The sequence below is a fragment of the Mauremys reevesii genome, linkage group 5 (assembly GCF_016161935.1).
Source record: "Mauremys reevesii isolate NIE-2019 linkage group 5, ASM1616193v1, whole genome shotgun sequence".
Lineage (NCBI taxonomy): Eukaryota > Metazoa > Chordata > Testudines > Geoemydidae > Mauremys > Mauremys reevesii.
Window position 1 is genome coordinate 51316600 of NC_052627.1, and position 26029 is coordinate 51342628.

A 26029-nucleotide genomic window follows, 5' to 3' on the forward strand; every position below is an offset into this window, starting at 1 on the left:
AAAAATGAAAAATCATTAACTCAAACAGTAACACAGATTTTATGCAAATGTGAAATATCAGTTGAACACACTTTCTACAGAATAAAACACTTACAGCAAGAAAATAGATTCAACCACCTTCTTCCACAGTAATTGCTGTTTATTTCACAGTGCTCTGTACAAACATTGAGAACAGATAAATATCCAGATATTTTCTGATACTCTGTTCATCATTTCCTTGTGGATTACAACTATCGTTCAATCACTTCCTCAAGCATATCTTCAACCTAGGGGGAAAAAAACATACTTGTAAGGTTGACATGGAAAATGAAATATGTTCAGTAAGTGTGATTAAATGTTTTCTCTGTGTCCATTCCATTTTTAGCTGCACAGTAGAGACATTTATATCAAATTGAAGAAAAAGTGACCAGCAACAGTGGGGTTTCCCAACAAAAAATGTTCTTTTAAAGCTGCATATTAACTGCCTCTGAACCCATATCTGTCAGTTAATTATATGTTTTGTAACAGTAAAGTAAATAAATTACATTTAAACACAGATGAGTGAAATATCCATTTCTTATTGGCATGATGAGGGCTATTATCTTTATATGTCAAAAATCAAGTGGCCCAATTCATATGCATTGATTTAGAGTTGTGGTATCCTCTATGTAACCAGGGTATATAAAATACAAGGCACAGGAATATTCTGATATGTGAAATTAAGAAAATAATGATTTCTATTATGGGCCTGATCCTACAATAAGCTGAACAGCTCCTTGAGACATCTTATCATCAAAACATATATATTATGGTACTGCCCATAGGCCTCAATAAGGACCGAGGCCCATTGTCCTGGCCATCATACAAATGCTCAGACATACACATGCACAAAGAGAATTCAGGCCATGGTGGGCTTACAGTCTAAAAGCCAAAGAAAGGCTTGGGAATGGTGATAAAACATACATGTAAATGAATATAGCGATGAATTGGCACAGTTATCTTAGTTATTATTTGTGTTGGACTTTTAAAAATTTTTTAATGAGGGGTTAAGTTAGGGAAAGAGGGGATAGTGAGTAAAGGGGTAGGAAACAAGGAAAGAAGAGGAACAGTCAACTCTCATGCTTTAATTGGCAAGACAGGCCAGTAAGCACCTTGCAGGAGGTAGGTTTGTCTACAAAGAGATAAATCAGTCTATGTATTACCAGTCTATTTGAATACTTACTATGAACATCCTGTACATGCATCACGTTTCTCCCTCTCTTCTCTTCTCCTTTCATATTCCATTACATCTTTATCATGTTGCTTGAAGAGCTAGAAGATGACAGTATGATTTAAAAAAGCCATATGGGGAAGCAGCAAGCTGGAACCAGCATTATTGTAAAAAGAAATAAAAGTAAGTTTTAAAAGAGAGAAAATCTCCTGATTCAGGATGTAAGCCAGTGTTTGACAATCAGAAGTTAGGAGGAGACTCTCTGGGAGGACTACCAGTACCCCACTACTACCCACAGGAAGGTTTCTTACACCTTCCACAGCAGCATCTTGCGCTGGCCACTGATAGAGACTGGATACTGGATACCAGATACCGGACAAATTGGGAGCAGTGAAACATTCCTCTGACTGCTGCTTATTCTGCATAACATGTTCATTTTACAATTATTATTACATGCTCCCTCCACCTGTTATGTCTTGCCATTATCCTGGGTCATGATGTCTCCAAGGCAGAGAAATTTTATTTAAGAATTTGCATAGTGCCTTGCACAATGGTGCCCTAATAGTTGACAGGACAAAGCTTTAAAGTAGCAAAAAATAGGAGTGTCTGATCCAGTCATAAAATTATGATTTTCCTAATATATCCAAAAAGAAAAATAAGGTTTTATTACAGCTCCTCCCTAAAGCATGTCTAGTTTTTCTTAGAGCAGAAAAGAGCATACTGTTAAACACTTCTACACATAAATATATACATGCCCACCCCTGGCCTGGGAGAGAAGTTGGTAAATCTGTAGAAAATCAATTCTTCAGTGTATGGTTGTTTGGAAAGTTGTAGCAAAGAGGAATAGCTTCATGAATTTCTAGTTTTTAAAGGAATATTACAAACTACCTGAGGCTTCAGAGATACATATTTGATCTATGTGTATTTCTTAAATCTTGACATTTCCTTCAGTTATCTTATCCATTACAGCAAATGAATAGGTATTTATGTACAACCTTCTCTTAACAGTAGCCACTGTCTTAAGATTTCTCTAGTGACTAGTTAAGTATAGCATAACAACGCGAGAATACTTACTAGGACCCACAGCACTGCAGTGGTGCCATAAGTCAGTCCAATCTTTTTCCAGTTTGGTTTTGTATAGTCAGGTTTTCTTGCAATGAATGCAGAACGAGTCAATGCTAAAATATAGGAATTTTACACACACACACACATTAGTTTCTGTCAAGTTTATTTAGATTATCAAACCAATTCATGACAGTCTTGTCTGATCTGTATTATAAAAGATTTTCTGACAAATTATATTACTGGTGTAAATGGTCTTCCAGCCCTATCATTTCACCCATTTCTGCAAAGATCATTCATTGAGCACAAGAATTCATCAAGGGAACGATGAGAAGCAACAGTGATAGCACAATTCTGACTAAATTACCTATTTCCATCCCTCTGGGAATATAGGATTGTACCCTACTATATTTTACTCAATTGGTTGTCCCACTTTAGAAGTCCTAAGCAATGGGTCTTCCACCAGTTCCCTACATATATCATCACACCGTGTATTAGATCTAATCATCACAAAGAGGAGAAAGGAAAAAAAGGTCTTTATTATGGTGAAAATTATTTAATCAGGACTTCCAGCGTCAAAAAATAAAAATATAACAAGAGCATGAATATGTGCATTTCCTGGGGGAAGCAGTTTAAGATACTCAGGGAGAGGTTAACCAATTATCTTTGATGATAATCAAAAAGTAATAAAACCTTTGTTGTCACCCTTTAGCTTAGCTGGAAAACCTTCCTAGAGACAATTATATGTGTGAAATAAAAACAGCTTCATGTAATACAGACAATAATATTGTGCATTTCTATATATGTGCCTTGTTGCTATTAGGGTGACCAGATAGCAACTGTGAAAAATCGGGACAGGGTGGGGGGTAATAGGTGCCTATATAAGACAAAGCCCCAAATATTGGGACTGTCCATATAAAATTGGGACATCTGGTCACCGTAGTTGCTATGGTGATTGGTGTGCAGAACAAAGTAATAAAGACAATAAATAAGTTGTTATAACTTCTTCCATGCAATTTTTTCAAAGCATCTTAAGTGTTTCAATATAAAGAGGGATTAGAATAGAGATTTTACACTTATTAAATGAGAGTTATATGCAAAAATTAAAAATATTTTAAAAACTTAATCCTAATACTATGAGATAGGCAGTATTGTTAACCTGAGCCTGCCCAGAGATGGCAGTAAGAGGTTGAGGGCAAAAGCAGGGTAGGATTTGCCTCTGTCTGTTCCAACTTCCAAGGTATGCTTGAAAATATAGAGGAAGGACAGTCTGGCAAGGAGTTGGTATAGAACTTCTCTGGGATTTAGAGGCACCAGAGAAGGGTCAGAAAAGGTCATTTGTTTGTGTCCAAGGCTGGCCCCAGCTAGCCCCATTTAACAGATGGGCTCATGGACATTGAAACGACACACACAAAATATAACGGGCAAATCCCGTCAGTGCTCCCCCTCTCCAAACCTCTTCCAAAGACCCAGCTCCTGGGGACCAGCAAAACCCGCTTTCTCACCTACTTTCTGAGGCAGTAAAGGGCAGTTATATGCCAGGACAAATCCTATGTCGCGGGCGAGCACCTACCGTGCAACTCCCCCCTCCATGTGTACCGGCCCCTGCCAGCCCTCGCCGACATCTAAGACAACGCGGCACGAGGCACCAGATGAGGGATCTCCCCGCACCGGCCCTGCCAGCCACACCCCTCCTCCGCCAGGGACTGGGGCGCCCACTGGCCCAGCGGGAGGCTGAAGGTCACTGGCAGCCCCAAGCCGCGGGGAGGGGGGCGTTACCGGGCGCTGCTGGAGTTGGGGCCCGCCACGCCACGCCACGCCCCTCCCCTCCCCTCCCCGCGGCTGCGGTCAGGTCTCCCCAGCCTCCATCCCCACCAGGCCGCGGCCCGCGCGCACTCACTGTGGCTCAGGCTCCCGGACGCCAGGAACAGCCGCTTCGCCAGCCCCAGCGGCGGCGCCATCTTCCCGGCCCAGCTCCGCCCGCGCCGCCGCAGCCCGGCCTGAGCAGCCCGGGGGCGGGGCTGGGGCGCTTAGAGCTCCCCCTGCTGCCGAGAGGCCCTGGCACAGCACCAGGAAGCGGGAGACCTGCGATGCTCCAGCTCTAGCAGGGACCCTCGCTCCTCTCCTTGCCGGGCTGCTGAGGCAACATCCTGCCACTCTCACTGAGGGGCCCGTGGACGGCCTGGGGGACCCTACATCACTCGGTGGGTGCAGGGCTTAATTTGTGCCAGGGCTTGGCAGTTCATAGCCCCACCACCTCTGGGCTTGCTGCAGCACTTATAAATGTAAAAAAATTGCTTGAGCCCTGGCACCTCTTTCATTACAAAGCACTTGGTAGGTGGCCAACAACCTGCCTACAGGAATATCCCTCGCTGGCTGCACACGATATAAAGCAGCATTGCCTCCCCCCATTATATTGTCTACCCTTTCATTTACCATTCAAAGCAGAGGGACAAATCAGTGTTCACTGCACCCTTCCTACTTCTGAGTATCTCTTCTCTAACTCATCATCTGCTTGATTTTAAATCATCCTCATTTTTGGCCTTCGTTTGTAACCTACAAGTCCCATCCTCTAAGCACCATCTCTGGACTTTTTCATTTTCTTATATATTTTTCCAGTCGAAACCTTCAATTAGAGAGTAGCAAATTGACAGAATTAACCATCCAATGATAAATAATCTCCCAGAGCTTCACCCCTTCAGAATAAAGTGAGAGGTACAGCACTGCCAAACCCAAGAATTCACAAATCATGTCAAGCCCCCAAAAGTCTATGATTTAAAAATCATTAAATTTACAAATCTCACAGAATCTCATGGCTCTAGGAGCTGTGGCTTTAGGGAAAACACCAAATAACATGATACTCCTGATAAACAAGCAACAGTGTGGGTGGTGGAGAAAAGGTATTTGAGGGACAAAAGTCAAACAGATGGAGTATAGATGGCGTGTTGAATGACTTGTTTGGTGGAATATGCTAGCAACTGTAACTCACAGTGGGCTAAGTATTTTGGGTGGAGATTTCCCAGCTTTTTAAAGAATTGTGCATCACTATATAAGAATGAGTCACATGGTTCCCAACCCTGCAAACACTTATACGTGTGCTTAACTTTACTACCATGAGTAGTCCTATCAAAATCAATGGGACTATTCATGGTAACCATGATGCTGGCAGACCAGGTGTCAGCTCATGCCAAGGCCCAGGGCCTCACTGAACACTGACCAAAGGCATAGTTGGAAACTTAACTGTGGGTTAGTATAGTTAAAATAGATATTAATTATAAGAAAGTGTTTATACTTTATGGAATGCTTGTAGGATGCTACATTTGTTAATCCTACTTATAATATCTGTATCCCACTTATGAAGTCCTCACCAAATAGGAAAAGAAGCATTAATGAAGGTAAAGTGTTCATTCTGCACAAAAGATGGCCCATTGAAAGCAAATAAGGCATTGTGTAGCACCAAAGGGTAGAGAGACCTTGTTGATTGCATTCCCAACTCCGTCAAGGAAGGAGAGGATTGCGCATGAACTCATCTCATCAGATTGGATTCTAGGTTGAGGGGCAATAAAAATCTCTAACAAGGAGAAACTGAGACTTTATGCTGTCTGGACTCTGAAGGTACATCTACACTGCAATTCAAAACCTGTGGCTGGCCCGTGCCAGCTGACTTGGGCTCGCAGGGCATGGGCTGAGGGTCTGTTTAACTGTGGTGTAGATGTCTGAGCTCAGGTTGCAGCTCAGGCTCTAGAACTTTGCAAGGTGGGAGGTCCCAGAGCTCAGGCTGCAGCCTGAGCCCAAACATCTACACTGCAATTAAACAGCCCCTTAGCCCAAGTCGCGTGCACCTGAGTCGGATGGCACGTGCCAGTTATGGGCATCTGATTGCAGTATAGACATACCCTAAGAGGGACAAGATTCCTAAACATAAGCAAGAGATCCCTTTGGCATAGGTCAGCCCTAAAGTTCAGATAGAGCTGCTTATTATAGAAGCTTATATTACCTTTTTAAATCTAAGACGGTAACTCGTGTGTGTGTGTGTGTGTGTGTATATGTTTCCTGATTTAACCTTGTAAATAATTCTCATTCATTTTCTTAGTTAATAAACCTTCAGTTAAGTACAGGATTGGCTACAAATGTTGTCTTTGGTGTGAGATCTAAAGTGCAAATTGACCTGGGGTAAGTGACTGGCCCCTTGGGACTTAGAGTAACCTGAATATTATTGTGATTTCTGGTGTAAAATGACCATCTATCACATACTCCATCTTGCCTGGGTGGCAAGGTAAATTGGAATGTCCAAGGGGACTATCTATGACTCTGTGGTAAAACTGTTATAGTGCTTCAGGAGTTCTCACTTGTTACTAGGTTGGTGAAATCTAATTATGGAACATACAACCAGTTGGGGATTTTTTCCATTTTTTGACAGTCTGCTCTGAGGTTGGCATTCACGGTCATGAGCTATTCCAGACAGCATGACAACAGTAAAGTTAAGCATGTGCAATGTGCTAAATCTTTACAGGATTGGGATCTTAGTTTAATCTTTAGTTCCTGCTGAAGCTTCTCAGAGCTCTTCATATGCAAATTTTGTTTCCCAGTGTCAATTCCTTTTTCCAGATAATAAATATATTAAACACCTCATACAGCTTTATCCAAAGCCCACTGAAGTAAAAGGAAAGACTCCCCTGGATTTCACTGGGCCAGTAGATCAGGCCCCTAGTGCAGAAGCAAGGCACCCCATTGTTAACTTTTGCCATGCTGAAACAAGACAGTTTCTTCCTATTTATTTTCTGTTTCTTAGCAAGTTTCTAATCCATAAAAGTACTTTAACTCTTACCCCATTACTACTTTTGATGTTAAAAGCAATTCAGGACTTTTTATTATTTAGGGTACAAAACTGTTTTGTAATATCATCAGCTGAAGGGTTGTGGCATAATAGGTTGAAATTGAATGTAAACTTTTCATTGGACAACTGGGTTCAAATCCTGCAGAAGTTATAGACAAAAATTGAGGATCTCATCCTAATTTGCATTTAAATACCATACAAAATTCTAACACTGCACATAATAATTGCTTTACAGACACCCAAATGTGCAACAGTCATCATGTTTTCTGTGGTTCCAAGTCCCAGGAGGGAAGCAGAGAGCAAACAGTGACCTGAATCACTGTCTTGGGGCAAGAATTGACTAGCTTTTGAATTGTTTTGCTGGCACAGCACTGTGAGGGTGGGTCCCAAAAAATAGTAGTCATGTGCCTTTTTTTGTAACTAAAACTGGTTCTGCAAGATTGTGATGGTGAAACTGCAGGTGGAGGTGCGGTGTCAGAGCTATGTAAGGGGAGCTGGCACTGCACCAAATGCCTACATATTGTAGCCACTCATCACTTTTGGTAAAAAACCAAAGAGGGAGGTATGGTATGTTCCTGCAAATGGCATCTACCAGCCCTGATCTAGAGTAGGATTTAAAGGCACGAACTAACACTAATCTAATCATTCTAATGTAGCCAAAGCGCAGCCCCTTCCCATGAGCTAAGCCCTGCGCTCCCCCACCTTTAGCCCCACCAGGCTGACACAGGCCTTGTCTACATTAGGCTTCTACAACGTGCTAGCTAACTCAGGCGATTAGCGCACCATAAACCCTAGGCCCGCCGGGCCGGAGCTGTCCAGCCGCTGGTGGGAGAGGCGCGCCGGCAGCCAGCTCGCGGGGCCCGTAAAGTCTGCTAAGAGAGGCGGGCGCGGAGCGGCTGGGTGCAGGTTGCTGGGCTGGGCGCATAATGGAACGTGCAAAGCCCCCGAACGGCCTCATTTCACCCCCGGCTTTTGCGGCTGCGGGGGATGGAGGCGAGTCACGACAACCTCGGCCGCTCCGCGGGGGACGCCTGGGTCGGGATCTGAGTCACCAGGGCGGAACTCGGGAACGGCCTCACTTCCCGGCATGCCCCGCACCGACTCCCGAGCCGGGCTGGGCCATGGGGTCGCGGCGCATGCGCGTTGAGCAGCGTGACCCGGCTGGGGAAGCCCTAAGCGGCGGCGGCCATTTTGGCTGTGCCTCTCTCCGGCCTGTTCAGTTACCACGTGAACTGTCGCCTGGGACTCGGTGCGGGGCAAGGGGGAGCCCGGCGCGGATACGGCGGCCTGGAGGGGCCGGGCCTGGGACGGAAGCGAGCAGGGGGCGGCGGGGGCGGCCCGGCAGGGAGTCCCGGGAGGCGGCGGTGACCGAGGAGCGGCAGGAGACACCCCGCCCCCCGGAGCCTCCAAGCGGAGCCGGAGCCGGCCGCTGCAGGAGCAGGAGCGATGCCGTCCGTGAGCCTCCCGCCCAAGGAGAACGCGCTCTTCAAGCGCATCCTGGTGAGTGAGCCGGGCGAGGGGCCTCGGCGGCGCCTGGCCAGGCCCCTACCCCCTGGTGAAGCGTAGGGAGCTGCAGCCCTGGCTGCTTCGGTGGGACGGGACCTAGGGAGCCCCCGCACCTGTGCCTGGGCCCTGGCGCTGGCTCTCGTCACCCCCTGTTCCGCTGGTTGCTGCATCCTCCCCGCTTCGGGGTCTGTCTTCCCCCGCAGCCCCCTGAAAGGAGCGGGAGGACGGACGAAAGTCCCCCCTGCTCCCCCGGTGCCTGGGAACGAAGGACTTCCCCCGGCATGTGGCAGGAGGCCCAGGAGAAAGGGGTCCGGGGAGGGGCTGGACAGAAAACCTGAGGAGATAGGAGGAAAGCCTACAATTGAGGGGAGTTTCCAACTCCTCCCCGACAGTAGCCCCATTTCGAGCGTCTTGCTCTCGTGTTGTCCTGGGTAAGCAAAAGCGAAAGAGGTGGGTTGGTGTCTTGGGCTCGCTTTCGCTGAGGGGGGAGCAGAAGAGCTCTCAACACTCATTAACTAGTGATTTTTTATTTTGAATCCTGCCCATTATGTTTGGGTGAGGGCCCAGTACGTTGCACACACTGCATTTTGCATCTTATTGACCACTTCAGAGTTGTGTAAAGAGAGTCAGACGTGATCCTAAACTAGTGCAAGATCCTAGGCTTCTTAAAGTATCCTGAATTCACTAATTTTGTGCCTACACTAGCTGGGGGACTTGGGGTTCCTCAGGGTTTTTTAAAAGTCAGTTTTGGAGAGATTAGTTTTTGCTGTTCAATGGGGGAATGTCTCTTTGGCCAGAGGACGTGTAAAATGGTGAATGTTTTAGAATGACTTTTCCTAGACTAACTGAGCAATTAAGTCTTGTCTACGTAAAACATTTTGACAGTTTACTTTCCTTGGATTCTAATTCCGGCATATGTCAATGAAACACACTCTGCACCACAAAATAATTACTAAGAGTACAAACAAAGACATACTTTCCATTTAAAGTGTGCATGAAAGGAATACATAATTCACTGTACAAAGCAATATAATAAGTGCGCATCAGCTTTGATTCAGTGCAGTATGAAATTTGAATATAAGGCACTTGGGGCAAATGGAGTATTGTAAGGAGATGGATCAATTAATGAATGATTTTCAAGAGTTTCATATTAAGGGGATTCCCTCTTACCTACTTAATCTTGAAATATCATATAGTTCTCTCCCACAAAAACTTTTGCAAAATATTACACGTTAGTTTAGATTCCAAAATGTTAGTAAGTTTAAGAGTCTTTAAAAACAATGTGCTCCCAAAGATCAGGAATGTTAAATCAGATTCTGTAATCTATCTGAAAGTCTCAAATTGCAGAAATGGTAATCTGTACCACAGATGAAGATGACAGGGGAGGGATAGCTCAGTGGTTTGAGCATTGGCCTGCTAAACCCAGGGTTGTGAGTTCAATCCTTGAGGGGGTCACTTAGGGATCTGGGGCAAAAATTGGTCCTGCTAGTGAAGGCAGGGGGCTAGACTTGATGACCTTTCAAGGTTCCTTCCAGTTCTAGGAGATTGGTATATCTCCTATTATTATTATTTATGCAGAGAAACTCCTTAGAAGGCTGCATCTCCTGAAATAATGAGAAATATCTCTTTTAATATACACATCTTAAGGTTGTTGTGTGCAAAACATTCTTAAAATCTTCTATAAATGTTTGCTTTTAATGTATCATATATGTATTCTATTAGTGAGTGTTTAGTTTAAAAACACTACATTAGAAATGTACAGAACTGTTGATAACTGCGCAGTAGTTAACAGTGCAAAGGTGTATATCATCATGAAACATACAACTTCAGTTAGTACTGAAGAACAGAAGTCACCACCCAAATGTGGACACAGGTACGTTCTAAATCCTTGCCATGCAGTCTCTTCAAACTTCCTTTGAAAAGTTCCTCAGATGTCAAAGTTGTCTTGGCGTGCGACTTTGAAAGGTGTGGTTTGGAGTGTTTTGTCATAGCTGGAGTTTAGTGAAGATGACAAGGAGCGATAAAGCTTGCCCCAGCTTTGAAAGTCAGCCTAACCCAGCTTTGAAAGTCAGTCTAATTTAGTCCAGCTCAAGAAACTTGGTTTTTGGCTGAGGTCTGTTCCAGACCAAGCAGATTTTGTTTAGGCTGTTTGTTTTTGTTCTGTGTTTTTTGTTTTAACCGAAAATTCTATTGTCATCAAGTTGTGGGGAAATCTTTGTAACCTAATTAACTTCAGTTCCTGTGTGATATACAATTTTGTATATTTATTTTGTAATGCTCCTCACTCTTTTTGCCTCTTTCCCTTTCATGGTATTTGAACCCACAACCACGGTTCACATGTGTAGACCGCTCTGTGGTTTTCTAATTTGTTGCAAAAGAAAATAGGTAGATTGAAAAATAAGTTTTTCAGTATTCCTACTGAAAGCTTGACCAGTGAACATGTGGCACATACCACCTGGTTTCAGGTATGTCATTTCTTTGTATATATCAAGAGGTGACTTATAGCTTCAAGATTTTTTCAGCAGACACTGATGTGATCTAGCCTACAGAGTACCCAAAAGAGGAAAATTGCCCTTCAATAGATAATATTGTTGCACAGAACTTTTACCAGAATACAGAACCATCCAAACTGCAGTTCTTTCGGCTGTTGTAAACTCAATAGTTCAAGCAGATAAACTGCCATTTTATTTTTGTAAGCAAAGATTAAAACAGACACAGATATTTTGGACACTAAACCAGTTGTGTATACTTTGGAGAGGGGTCTCATTTATTCATAGTGTTAAGAAAATTTACTCTTATTTCAAAACTTGAATGTTATGCCTTACAGAAACAGGACAGGATCTGATCAGTCTGTTGGGAAAATAATTTACCTTTTAATGTTTGGAGCAGTTGTCAGTTTTTTAAAGCTATCAAGATCAGAAATCTGGAACAGAAATGTTTATGTAGAAATCTGCTTGCAAACCTGTTCTTCCACTTATCTCTGTGTGTCCTACCACTGTTTGCTAAAAGCATTCAATAGAGTAAGATTTTCCTAATTTGCTCATAGGTGTATGGCAGTTTTACTGGGAATGTGCTCTGTCTGTACCATATTTAACATTTAAAAATCCATTCACCCAGTATGCGTAAGAGAGACTCTCCCAGGAAGTTAACACTTTCTGCTAAACTTAAGTTCATTTTTTAATGTTTCTCTAGCCCTTAGAGATATGAAGGTATGCAAGTGCAAACCAAGGTTAAACTAATTCACTGTTGTATTAAATCTGTGGACAGAGCTCTCCAGTACCTCTGCTATTGTTCAGGGCTTCCACAGGGTGCAGAACAGGGAAAGTGGATGTCCTAAGTTTTCACTTTTCACTGTTTCTTTTTGATCCTTGTGGGCATCAGTGAAACTGGCATGAATTGGGTCTATTTCATTCAACTGTACTTGGACAAGCTATGAGCAACAGCAGAGGCTAACACTGGAAGGAGGGCTCAAAATGGGGTTGAGAAGAGGGAGGAGTAATAAACACCCCTTTCACCAGCCAGAAAGTTGCAGGAGGGATAAAAGAACATACACCCCCATTGCAGTAGCTGGTGAGCTGTAATGTAATGGAGAAATGCACTTTCATTGGAAGGAAAGGAGAAAGTGGAGTGAAGAAAAAGGCAAAGACAGTAAAACAAAATCAAGGCATGCAGGAGGTAGGACTGGTTGAGTTGTAGTTTACAAATGGCTGGTGAATTTTACAGGTTTTTGGCAAATATTCAGTTAGTACTTATGCTATTTAACCAGCTTTCATGGTATGACTAGCTGGTCAAATACAACTCAGCAAATGTATTTAGATTAGTACCAATTGGATATGTCAAATATTAAATGAATGCTTTTGTTTGACCAGACCTAGTAGTTCAGGGTTTCTCAAACAGGGGTCGCCGCTTGTGTACGGAAAGCCCCTGGCAGGCCAGGCCGGTTTGTTTACCTGCCCCGTCCACAGGTCCGGCCGATCGCAACTCCCAATGGCTGCGGATCGCTGCTTCAGGCCAATGGGAGCTGCTGGAAGCGGTGTGGGCCGAGGGACATACTGGAATGAGGAAATTACACCTAGTCCATGTCTACTACAGGGATTATGTTTCTCTGCTACTTCAAAGCTTTGTACTAGATGTGCTAAAGTAAGTATCATATTAAAAATATTCAAAGCATGTGTTTTAGATCTAGTATTAAGTACATACTGTATGTTGTTCAAGATGTTCAAGGTTCTTTTATGCCATGCAGCAGCAACCTGGTCAAGATTAAAGATTGTGATAATTCCAATTTATAGTGATAACCCACTGAATTAATACACTACACCAACGATGATCATTGCTGCACCATAATGTTACTGGTTGCTTGAGTATGCTGAACTCTGTAGTTTAAATATATATATCACCATGCTTCAAATGGGTAGGGATAACAAGTATTATTGTATTGGTTTCTGGTTTTCCTAGCTAGGAAGGATATTTTACTAATTAATCTTTCCAGTAATTAGGTGGAAGGATGGTCTTGTGGTTGAGGCGGTGGGCAGGAACTCAGACCTAGGTTCGGTTCCTGTTTCTTACACAGCCACCCTTGTGACCTTACTGCTTCTGTGAAAATGGGAATAATATTTCCCTACCTTATAGGAATGTTGAAGATAAGTTTTAGTGTTTGAAGCTCTTGGGGGTTATAGGCCATGTAAGTACTTAAGTAATTTAATAAGTTTGTTTATCAACTGAAATCACTGTCTAGCATCAACTGTATCATGGATTTTACACACACAATTCCCTGCTCAAAAGTTCATAGTATTTATCATCATTTGATTCTCTGTTTTCTTAAGTGTGAAGAAAAAGATCCTTGTTCGTGATCGAAGCAGCTTCTACCTAAGGCTTTTACCTGAAAGAATAGGAAAAATCTCATAGTCAGCCATAGCTGTAAATACAGGAATCTAGGAGCAGAGATTAAATTAGCAGGACCCAGAGGTTGTGCATTGCATGACAGTCTGGAGTGGGGAAGAGTCTCGGTGAAGGAGATGGATCCAAACTCAACCAGTTTTGTACAGTATCTTCTGTCAACAAATACTACCTTCTGTCTTGCTCCAATTGAATCTAACCTAGCAATTTATGTTCCAGTTTCTTCCATATACTTTGGTGTCAGGAAGGCCTGCTGGTGTTACTGGCTGGACATAGTCAGTTTAGATAACACCATTGATTTATTGTGTGTTATCACTTTTAAATGTATCAGACATTGAATAAGAGCAGTGACAAGACTGAACTTTTCTGGACTTGGCAGATTTAGGTCCTTGGAGAAGAAGACCAATTGTGCATTGCTACTCTTCTGCTGATTCTGTTCTCAGACCTAACATATTTCCATCTACTTCTGTGAGAGTCTGCATTTGAGCTAGCATAATCTTGTGATCCTTGATGTTGAGGAATGCCAACAGATCTAGTAGTATGGATCTTCAACCTCCATTCTGAGAGAGATCATCCATCAGTGCTACCAGTGTGATCTTTGTGCCATATTCAATCATGAAGCCTGATTGAAAAAGATCTAGAGTATTGGATGGAAGTTAGCTGTTGTCGTTTGGCCTGCTGCCACTTTAATAACTTTTCCAAGAAGGAGACACTAAAAATAAGGCAATAGTTGATGCTGAAAGATGGCTTTTTGAGCAAGAGTCACACTTACATGATTAAGGCTTATGAAGAGTTTGTCAGATTCTGTTCCTCACTAGATTTCACCACCAATGAATGGAGGAACAGTTCAGATGTTTGTACAGATTCTTTCTACACCACCACAAAAGAAACATCCACTTCATTTCTTAGACTTGCTTGGAGTTAGTTGGGGGAGAGATTTCCCCCCTCCCCCTCAAGTGTTTCCAGTGGACCTGTGATACTTTCAGTCAATCTCTTCTGGGAAGTAAGAGACAAGATTCTTTGCAGCTGGAGGATTCTTTAGGCCCTAGGACTAGTGTAGATTGCTGAAACTGTTTGCAATCCAGAACAATTCTGTCTGCCAGGATTTTACATCAGTGGGGAAGGCTATTTATTAGTGTTTTAGCTCTCTAGCATAGGATTAATCAGGTGGTTTGCACAGCTGGTTCAGATTAAACACACATCTTTCTGCTGAGGTGCTCTAATCTCCAATCCTCCATCTTATGTATGTCATTTGTCATTGAACCAGGATCCCCTGTCAGGATAGTGTGGGGATATCAGATGCCTAGGGACCACAGTGTTGTTTGGTAGGGTCAGAGCTCAAAAAATCCGCTTGCTCATGTGTAGTGGTTTTCATGTCAATGTCACCAACTTTTTCTGAAACCTGGGCTTGTCTTCACTGCCCCAGGGAGCTCAAGTTAGTACACTGGAGTTACTACATTTGAGCAGCCAGAGCAGTGGTTCTCAACTTATTGACCATTGTGGGCTGCATATGTGGTCCACAATGTGTTATGTGGGCCGCATCCAATACTACCTGTATGGCCCTGAGGATGTCACATGGGCAGCAGCTGTATACTGATTGGGCCATAAGCGGGCCATGGGCCCCAGATTGAGAACCACTGAGCTAGAGTGAGAGCAGAGTGAGTGATCACATTGCAAAACAGTCAAGATACACAGTGATATTAAGAGTGACTGGATTAGCAGCTGATGATTTGTTGTAACTTGAGCTGCAGCATCTCCACTGCATTACTAACTAGAGATTCTTGTATGTGGATGGAAGTCAGGCTGAGGCAAAACTCAAGTTATAGCTTGAGTTGATGCAAGGAAGACAAGTCTGACACTTTCATTTAAAGAAAACTTAAGTCTTTATGGTTGCAAAGAGATTGTTCCCAACATGACCCAAATGTACACAGTTTAATTATTCTTTTCCTATGATATGTCATCACTGCAAAAAAAGTGTATATTCTTAACTCTGGTTAGCTAATGCATGTCAACTAACTCAGGTTAAAATAGAGGTTAAGACAGGGCAGCTCTGCTTTTAACATGGATTAGCAGCTCAAGTTCAGCAGACATACATTAGCAGAGATTCTCCCACTATCATCCTCATAGTAGCCAACAAACTGCAAGTCTGAGGGGTGAAAATGGTGTGAGTATTGAAACTGTTACCCTGACTCTCTCTGGCTGCTTGAAGCAAGCAGTACGTCTACACTGCAGTTAAACACCTGGGGCTGGCCCATGTTAGCTGACTTGGGTTCAGTCTATGGGGCTGTTTAATTGTGGTGTAAATACTCAGGCTCTGGGACCCTGCAGTGGAGGCATAGAGTTACAGCTACTGTTAGTGTGGTCATTAGTGAACATGGAAGAGCTTGTTCAGTGATTGAAATTTCTAGGCAATAAACTGAGTTTAAGTGGGGACAGCTATTAAATGTCCTGTCCAAGGGATTGAATGCATGCACAATAGGAAGATGGCTGGTATTTTGTGGCAGAAAATGACCTGCAGCTGTATATTTTTTTCTTTGAAGTAAAGATATATGAAATGCATCGTCTTAGCAGCTAATGCCATATATTTGACACTATGATTCACTCTCAGATATTAGTCCTTTACTTGATTTGTATCCTTCTACTTTAGTAGAGAAAATACATACATGGCCATTTAAATGAAAACTCAATTTTGAGAGAAAATAAACATATGTTGGATGGGTAAATTAGGGCTGGAAAAGTCCATTTGCGTACTTGCCTCTGGTGAGGGGGAAGAGGGAGAATTAGTGGAAGTAGCTTTTGCAGATTTAAAAAAAAAGTTTCTAGACTTTACAGGTGTGAAGATAAACTTTCCATATTAATACCAAATGTAAACCAGTACATTACAGACATAAGACAACACACACGTGACTTCAGTACTAATACTGCTGCTCAGAGCTTTCTAAAGTTGTATCAGAGTGATCACTGACAAGACCTGTCAGTTTTCATTGTGGGTGTTTATAACCTTGTGGGTACATAGTGAAACTGATGAGAATCAAGTCAAGTTTTATTCTGTAGCAGTTTCTTTGGGAAGCTCTGAGCAGCAGATGCAGGCATTAGAGATATTAAATAGAGAGGCGGAACTTAAATTGGTGGCTGCGAGAAGGATAGATTAATAGAAATGACCCTGTTTTAGCAGCCAGAATACAGTTGGGCATTTGATCAGTCCAAAATAATCAGTCAATTGCAAACATTGGTCAGATATTGTCAAATGTGAAAAATGGCCAAATATTTTAAAGCACTAATCTGTTAGAACAATAACAACTATAACAAAAGGAATAAGACTTTATTGTCTCCAAGAGGCTTAGCTTTAGATTCTTATGCCTAATTACAAAAAACAAGTTTTAAACTGCATTATTTTAACTCAGAAAAATGCAAAACATAATTAAATGAAGTTTTAAAAAATGAAACTGTTCAGTCTTGAATAATTGTCATTCTTTCATTACCGTTTTTCTTTTGTAATGGAAATAAAACAAACATAGCAACTATAAAGGAAGTCATTTTTTAACTGTTGTTCTGTGCATGCAGTAGTAGTATACAGAAGTATGAAAAGAGTTTCTGCTGCTGTAGCTAAACTGGAAGTTGAGCATGACCCTTTCCACCATGATAGAGAAAGGTGTTTTGATTCAACAGCTGGGATTGCACTCTGGTTGTTTTACAACTGAATGGGTTGCTTCTTGCTTTATAATTTGCTACTTCCATCAGAATTTTTTGTGTGTATGTCCTTTAACATTTGCAACAGCCGCTATGAGGGCACCAACTGAATCAAATTAATCATCAGAAAGGTCTTGGCCCTAGAAGCATGGATCAAGAAGGTAGGCAGCATTATGGGCAGGACTGATTACTTGATTTTTTTCTGAGATATTTTGTCTCTTTCTCATCAGCTTTTGTATGTGTACTGTGTTCAGTATTCTTACAAATGTTTTTCATGTTCAAGAATAATCTTTGGCATCAGACAATATAGAACTATAACTTTTCATATTCTGAATGGACTGAGCTCCGAGTTCAAATAGTGAAATGAATTTTAGATTTGCATCCAAAAGACTGCATCATCAAGAACATGAGTGAGGATTACTTGGGGGCAGCACCCAGCCACCCTTTCTTAAGCAGCAGCTGATTGAAAAGTCTGCTTGTATATTGGAAGATCTTTGAGGAATTTAATAGAAGAGCCCCACTGAGTATGCAAGACTTACTCAGCATGGATGAAATCAAGTGCTTTACTAAATGATGTTGAAAATGGCTGCTGGTACTTTATTTTTGAAAAACTTGACAGTGCTTTTTCACTTTTCTTATATGTGACGAGAAAGTTTGTCAGGTCTTCAGCATCACCAATGAAATGCTGCCTCCTCAGAGCAGCATGCTCATAACACAGAAGATGTGAATACTCATTTATCAGCAACGACTAAGCTGCTTTCACATTAGTCACAACTGAAATACCCTTCTGTGTGGACCCAATTCATGTATTGTATTGTCAGCAATACTGGGCTGCATGATGATGCTCAGTTGTGCATTGGAATGAGTAAACCACTGGTTGTGGAGTTGTTGCCATGAAGCTGATGACGTTCTCACTGTGAATATTGCTTCATCCATCAGATACTAGAGACACATGAGGAACTTGAGGAATAAGAACACCAATTGTTTTTCACGTCCACTTTTGGTATTCAGAAGACTTTCCTGCAAGCTGTTTCCTACTTTGTAAATTGGACACAACTTATGAAAAAAATCTAGTACATAAGGATTTTTTTCTATATTAAATGGTTTATTGCTGGCATTAATACCTCTAGCGAACATATGGTCAGATTTGTTTTTCCGGTCAGAGGACACTGTATCAAAAAACCTTTTAATACCAATTTGATGAACATCTGAAGACTTTCCAGGAGTGAGGAATTTTTTATGCTAAAAAAGATGTTGTAGCAGAATTCTTAATATGAAAAAATGGAATTAGCTTCACTTTCATTGTTACTCATATCACTATCTTCATCAAAAGATGCCATGCTTTGTGATGCAGCTGCTCAGGACAAAGTAGAAGAATGCACATAAGAAAAATTTTGATGTAGACCAGTTTTATGTTTCTTGCTGTTTAACTGCAATAATCCATCTTTGACAGTAGCTGTACATATATCACAAGAATTTAACAAGCATTTCTCCATCTATCTATATGTTTCACATAGTCAGAAGCACAGTACTTGTGTTTAGCTTTAATTTTTTCCAAGTTTGTGTAGTAAAAAATGTCCATACCAATTATTTTTGGCTTTCCCTTACTCTGCGTATATTATGATGTCACTGTTAGCATTCCAGAAGTAGTGAGACATTAATATCTAGATTTATGAAGTATCTCATGGATTTCAATCAACCAGTAACCATGCAGTTCTGTTTCTAACGGCTGCTGTACCAGAAGATTCCAGCCCCTCAATGTTTTCGGGCATGTTGCCCTCTCCCTCCCTCCCAGGCGCCTTACAGATTACATGGAGGGGAAGGGTGGCAGGTAGTCCATCTTCTTGCAACAAACACAATGGACTAATAAGCAGCTGCAGGAAGAGCAGGTCTTTACAGAGATGTGATGTTACACCTCCTTCATTACCCTAGAACTTTGCATATTATCAGCAAAGTATTGCTGGGAAAACGTGTGGTACGAAGGGGATTTTTGTTGAGGGGGCGGAGGAGTGAGGGTTTACTTACATGGGCGTTTAATGTAGGTTATTGAGGGTTGGGGGGAAGTACTAGAGGGGTTTAATAGCTGTTACTTTTGTTTAAGGGAGAGACTTAATGGCTGCACATTTCTCTTTGTGTAGAGGAAGAAGCTCTTCAGGGCAGAGGCCGTGTCTTACCTTGTTTAATGTGCTTTTTGTAAATTTCTATGTGTTGATGGCATGGTATACAAATAAAGCTACACATACAATGTTTGTTCTAGAATATTCCAGCCAATCAAGATGCTCAACTTTCAATTAGTTCCCCTTTTTCCCCAACAGGTGGCATTAGTATGAAGTACAGTAAGTGATCCAAATATTTAAGTAGGGCTTCTTAACAGATGGAATCATGATGCAGTCAAAAACGTAGGTCACCACCTATATGAGGGCATTCTTGCTGGAATATTTAACTATTTGACCATGCTCAAATAATAGTAGGTCAGTTGACCAGTTTGCCAAGCCTAATCCAGAAAGTTGAAGGAAGGGCACACCATCCTCCAGCCCCTTATTGCAGCAACCAGGAGTCTGAGTGAGGTGTAAAGAAGCGGAGTCCCTCCACCTTATCCTGCTGGCAGCCAGGAGGCTCTGGATGGGAAGAGGTTGTGGAGAAACAAAGAGAGAGCTCCTTCAACCTTTTAACACCTGAAGGGTTGATTGTGGGTGGTGGTAGTAAAGATTTATTTATTGGCTATCTGTTAGACAAAAGGTGATTCAAGAAGGGTCTCCCTAATTCCTGCTTGGGAGTCCCTACCCATACTGGAATGTGAGCCCTTGCCCATTCTCAACATGGGGGTAGGGAGTTGGACTTCTTACTAGGGTATTATAGGTTACAGATCTCACTTAATCTGTATTATATGGCTCAGTCTAGCTAGTACACAACATGCTTCCAACGCCCTAGAATAAATATTTAGTGAAAAAATAAATCAATAAAAATCAGGTTGAATAATCTAGTGATTAGAGCAGAGAACAGTAGGCAATGAGAGTGTACAATTTAGTATTTGAGTCTTGCTAATGGTTTCCCGTTTGCTGAGAAAAAATCTGTTAAAAATATGTAATTGACTGTAAACATCTTAGTAACAGTTTTAGAAAATTATGTACCATACAAATAACATTTATTAGCTACATTCAAGTGAATCTAATTAGCAAGAACAACACAATAGAAGGGAGAAGTGGAAAAGGAGGTGGAGAGAACAGGAAAGGATACCGTATACAGTCGTTATGACATAGACTAACACCTTATTGCTGTAAAGTGTCTTTACTATATACTTCCAGGAATGAAGACCATAGTTCTTCAAAGGAAGCCACGCTCTGACTTACCAAGAGGAAAACTCTCAAGACTTACTAGGTCATTGAACTTGTACCAGACGCTAATAGAAAACTTCAGTTTTTCTGCTTTCCATTTCTTTGCAGCATGATATTTTTTGTGATTAGTGTGGTTCTGAGAAGTAGATAAGTCCCTCAGTTCTCTGTTATATCCAGGAATAAATAACAAAGGATCACATGATAAACTGAAGATCAAATTCAAATTAAGCTAGATAAATATGTTCAGAAACCTTTATCTAATAACTACATGGCATATGTCTGTGGCCTGGTCTACAACTACAAAATTAGGTCAATATAAGTTGCTTTGCGTCAACCCTATTTGTGCATGTGTCTACAGACTACATTCAAAGTTGTCTCCTGACAGAAGTGCCCTGTTACAGCAACACTGTAAAACCACCTCCCGCTATGGCATTGAGCTCCCGTTGACCTACTGAGTTTGATGTAGTGTGAGTGTAGACAGTGTGTGACCTGTGTTGATCCTAACATTCTTCCAGCAGCTGTCCCACAATGCCACGTTCCCTCTGCAGTAGCCACTTTAGTCACAGTTCAGAACTTGACTGCCAGGAGTCACAGAGACTGGAAGCCACCCCAACACCCTATTTAAAAACACCCTTTGGAAGTGCCTTTTCCTGATTGTCCAGCTTGGTGAGCACACCTAATAGCTCTCCTTTGAGTGTGCAACTGCCCAACCGACCATGCCTGCTCCACACACTAGACTGACTACTCCATGGAATAGACAGGATGTATTGTATCTCCTGGGCCTGTGGGAAGAAGAGGCTATGCAAGCATAGCTATGGACCAGCTGTAAGAATGAGGACATCTGTGAGAAGATTGCACAGGGGATGCAGGCAAAGGAGTATGAAGTGCCATGTGAAAGTGAGGGAACTGCAGCAGGCATATCACAACAATTGATCTTGTGCTCAGCTGCTGACCTGCTGCTTTTACACCAAGCTTCATGCCATATTTGGCACAGAACCCACCAGCATCAAGCAGACTACCCTGAAAACTTTGGAGGAGTCTGAGACCCCCGCCTGTGAACAGCGAGGTGAAGGAGCGGGGAAGATGCAGTGGAGGGATCCAGTCATGCCATGAGCCAGAACCTGTTAGTTTCCACCACCATCTAGCCAGTCCTGCCAGCCAAACACAGATGAGCCCAGTGAAGGGGAAAGAAACTTGTGTGTGTGTGTGCATCCATTTTCCCTTGCAATGTTTTACATCTAAGGATGGTGCCCTGCCAACAAGTTAACAAGACACAGGTATCGACTTTGCATTGTTTTACTCATAAGAGAAGAGGTAGTGGTACGACAAACAGAGTAGAGTTGGTATCTGCTTTTCATTTCCTTATTGGTTTAGGCAGGGACAACCTGGTGGAGCAGTTTGTTTATGTACATAGGGTATCCTTCCATGACATCTCAATTAAACTTGCAGAGTTTCTCCATGAAATCCTCTCCCAAAGGTTTCTATGGATAGCCGCCTTATCTCTTCCTCCACAGTAGAACACTTTCCTATGCCATTCTGCAATGAGTTTGGCTGGCACCAGTGCATTAAACAGGCTAGTAGCATACAGGTCGGGACACCAGTAGCAGCTGTGCTTTCTGTGCCTTTGTTACCTTCAAGAGTGAGAGATCAGCTAAAATCGCCACTGCCTGTGGTAAATAGTGCAGTATTCAGTGCCATTTCCCCTATGTACCCATGGAATAAGGACAAAATTTTGATTCATACAATCATAAATCTTTACTGCCCCCCTCTTTTCGTGGTGGCTCATACTCACCATGGCTGGGGCTGGAGGAAAGTGCTGTGCAAAGGCACTCCAAAGCTAAAGTGTTAATAAGCATGTCATATTAAGTTTTTTGTTTTTATCTGGAATAAGGGAAAGGAGTTCTGAAATTTATCTCTCTTTTTCCATTCTGACTGTAAATCAAGTGATACACTTCTCTGTATTAATCAGCTGCTGCTGCCAGTTTGGCCTTAATGGGTGCCACTGCCACACCCTCAGAACACCTTAACTTGATGAGAAGGAGAAAGAAGAGGACTAAGGAGAACATATTCAGCAAGATCCTGCAAGCCAGTGCTGCATCTGACCACGAACAAAGGCCCTGGAGGGCCGACATGTCAGACAGCAAGAAGAGGGTAGAGTGGACAGGAGACAGGCCCAGGAATCCCAGCAGGAAAAGGAGAGGGAAATGCGCCAGGACATAATGGGGCTTCTGAGGCAGCAAACATAAATGCCACATAGCCAACGCTGGTTGACATATGGGTCCAGCAATCCCGGACTCCCCACCCTTTGCAGTTGTCTGAGAATTGCATGGTACTAGCTCACCTACCTTCCTCCACATTCCATGTGGCCTCACGGGCCGCCACCTTACCCCTGCTATTCCACGCCAAGGGGCAGCAAGGAAAACCACAGTTTCACATATGCTGACCTATGAGAGCCATGGCTGGTATATGTGTAGCCACAATTTTAATTACCGTATGTACTCGATCATAAGCTGGTTCATTTATAAGCCAACCCCCCCCAAGATGGATAAGTAAAAATGAAAAAAAATTCTGACTCATTCATAAGCTGACCCTATAATTCAGGGGTCAGCAAACTTTGGCTCCCGGGCTATCAGGATAAGCCACAGGCGGGTTGAGATGGTTTGTTTACCTCAAGCGTCCGCAGGCGCGGAGGTAACCTTAAGTAAACAAAGTGTCCCAGCATGCCAGCTGCTTATCCTGATGGGCCGGGACAGCAACTGGTGGGGAAATTTTTTTGGGAGGAGAAGCTGGGGGTGAGGGGAGTAACCCCTTTGGCCACTCCCCACATGACCCCACCCCTAGCCCGGGACCCCTACACTCTCCCCATCCCATCCCTTCCCACCTTATCTGGGGCGGGCCAGGGGAGGATGTCTCTGGCCTGGCTGGAGCTGCTCTGGCAGGCTGGGCAGCACGGCCGCAGCCTGCTCTGGCGGGCCAGACCGGGCGGCGTGACCGCAGCATGTTCCAATGGGCTGGGCTGGGTGGCATGCGCGGCTACTTCGGAGGCTGTGGGGAGAGCAGCATGGCCAGAAGCGGAGAGACTCTGGCCCTGCCTCTTCCCTTCTGGCTCTGCTGGCTGTGCTGCCTCTCCTTGCTCCTTCTGTTGGGGGGAGGGGTTGTGTCCCACCTCTCCCTCTCTATACCCGTTCATAAGCCGACACCCTTCTCTGGTGCTTCCCTTTTTTACTAAAAAAAATTCGGCTTATGAATGAGTATATACGGTACATTGCTATTTTTTTGCGCATTGTTTTTTCTGAACTGTTTTTACTACAATAAATTTCTATTTATTTATTTATTTATTTTTGCAAGTAAAATGTTCTTTGTTAGTTCACAGTACATAATTCAGAATACATAGTGGTTCTGTAAGCACCCAGTACTTGTAAGCGTATAGCACTTGTAGGTTCAAGAAGAAACAATCAGGTGTAAATGTAAATCAAGCACGACCCAGTTCATAGCTTCAGTAAAACAGTTTAATATTTATAAATGTACAGCAAGTACTACGCAGTTCTTAGCAGCACCCAAAGATTTAGGCTCAGAGAACAGTCCAGCACAGAACACTACTCTGCTCATGATTTTAGTGCTTCTCAATGCCTCCCTCAACCCCATCCCTGTACATTGAGCTCTTCTAATGGCCTACTTGTCTGCCTGTCCAAACTCAGTGGACAGCCTCTCCACTTCTGCCCTCCACTCTGGCTGCAGATTTTCTCCGTTACCTCATAGTTACTATGCAGGACACAACAGGCAGCTATAACCATTGGGATATTTTTCTCACTGAGATCCAATTTAGTGAGTGAACACCACTGGTGTACCTTTAATCTATGAAAAGCACATCAAACTGTCATTCTGCACCTGCTAAGTTGGTAGCTGAATCTTTCCTTGATGCTCTTCAAGGTGGCGTATATATGACTTCATGTGGGTACTTCTGGAGGGTAGGCACAATGGTTGAATTTAGTAGTAAAAGCTTTAATCTCTGTCCTGTAAGATCAGAGAGGGTGAACATGTGGCTTACCCAGTGGCTCATCCCTTATGTCATTGGACATCTGCAGTGGCATTTGGCAACCTAATTTAGAAATTCTTTACTTTCAGAGAGATTATAGAGATCTGAACCTTGCTTCTTTTCCCAATCTTTTCTGCCTACATGGCCAATAAAGATTACATTTCACATTAATAATCTCTGTGACAGAGGCTCATTGGTGACAACGGGCAGATGGGTTCACTTTTCTCTACTCCTCTCTCAGACCTGACAAACTCATTGTACCTAGTACATCACTTTTATGGTATTTATCAATGAAGGGTGAGGTCTATACTGCAAGTTTGTAACTTACCAGTACTCATAATCATTATGAGAAGAGTGTATGGATAATAGTTAAGGATTAATGTAACTATATTGAAAAATATTCCCTTATGGCCTTGGAGTAAAAATTAGTCCCCAGGTAACCATGTGTCTTGGTGATGACCCATTCATGTGGGAGGGAGTTGTCACCCTGCTCTGGCTAGCCAATTATGTAATGTGTTTGATTGCCCACCCTTGCCCCATCCAAGAACAGTCACTGGAAAACCACCAAAAACAACTGCAAACAATCAAAACCACTTGGAGGTAAAAAGGAACATTGTAACAGACAAGAGCTTGCCTTGTCTGTGAATGAAGACAAAATATTTGATTCAGTATATGAGGGGGTGGAAAAAGACTCTCTGCATCCATTCACTGAGGAGACAATTTGGTAAAAGGGGGTGTATTTCATGAAAGATTAGCTCTGCAAGAGAAGACTTGGGGGTGGGGGAAGGAACCTACTTTATTCAATAGGAAAGGTAACTTAATTGTAGGCCCTAGTTTGTGTTGTATGAATTTATTTTATTTTGTAACCACCTGTTTCCATCACACTTTCTTGTTTTTAGTGGAACCTCTATTCTTTTTTACTTAAAACTTTTTTATATTAAGTGCTTACAAGAGCTGTGTGTTAGAGAGGTGGTGATTTAAGGTAAAATTGGTAAACTGGGCTACATTATTCGTGTGGGAGCAGAGGATCTGTGATTTCTATGAGAAGCCAGTGTTACGGGCTGGATATCACAGGGGAATGCTTTAAGGAGGCTCAGGAACTGGAGTGCACCTCTTGCTAACCTGCAAGGTGAAGTGAGGGCTCACATAGCCTGGAGGAGATATAGAGCTAACCCGGAGCTGCCACAGGCAAGACTCACTCCCTCTGTAACAAGGTGACTCTCAGCTCTGGGTACCCCAAGAGCCATCACAACCGCCCTTCTCCCCATTTGTCCATCTAGAATATTTGTGATATGCCGTATCCCCCCTGGGAAGGGCATTATGCCAGAGTTGATTGAACACTTGTAAGGCATGTTTATTTTTGTTTGTTTGTTTATTTATTAAATAATCTGTTTTAAAGGAGTTGGGTACTTTTATGGATAGTTCTAATATGGCTTCCATAATGTAGATTCTGAATTAATGAGTTGTTATACAGGAAC

General features: G+C 42.6%; 2 protein-coding genes across 4 annotated transcripts in view; one reads left to right on the forward strand and one right to left on the reverse strand.

The window, feature by feature from the left end:
* Nucleotides 1-107: 107 nt before the first annotated feature.
* NDUFC1 (NADH:ubiquinone oxidoreductase subunit C1) lies at nucleotides 108-8061 on the reverse strand. Of its 3 annotated transcripts, none has more exons than XM_039539700.1 (4): nucleotides 7872-8061; nucleotides 2264-2367; nucleotides 1202-1290; nucleotides 108-266 (listed from the first exon to the last, which is right to left on the reverse strand). In XM_039539700.1, coding segments are annotated over exons 1-4 (369 nt in total). In that variant the 5' UTR covers nucleotides 8047-8061; the 3' UTR covers nucleotides 108-265. The 3 variants fall into 3 exon arrangements, with proteins under 3 accessions (XP_039395634.1, XP_039395635.1, XP_039395636.1); XM_039539701.1 differs by lacking the exon at nucleotides 7872-8061 and adding an exon at nucleotides 4152-4383; XM_039539702.1 differs by lacking the exon at nucleotides 7872-8061 and adding an exon at nucleotides 3825-3975.
* A 113-nt stretch (nucleotides 8062-8174) lies between these two features.
* The window catches only part of NAA15 (N-alpha-acetyltransferase 15, NatA auxiliary subunit), a 57686-nt gene continuing 39831 nt past the window's right edge, over nucleotides 8175-26029 (forward strand). The window contains exon 1 of the mRNA XM_039539685.1: nucleotides 8175-8588. Coding sequence (XP_039395619.1) covers nucleotides 8535-8588 — 54 coding nt within the window. The 5' untranslated portion in view covers nucleotides 8175-8534. The remainder of the gene's footprint in view (nucleotides 8589-26029) is intronic.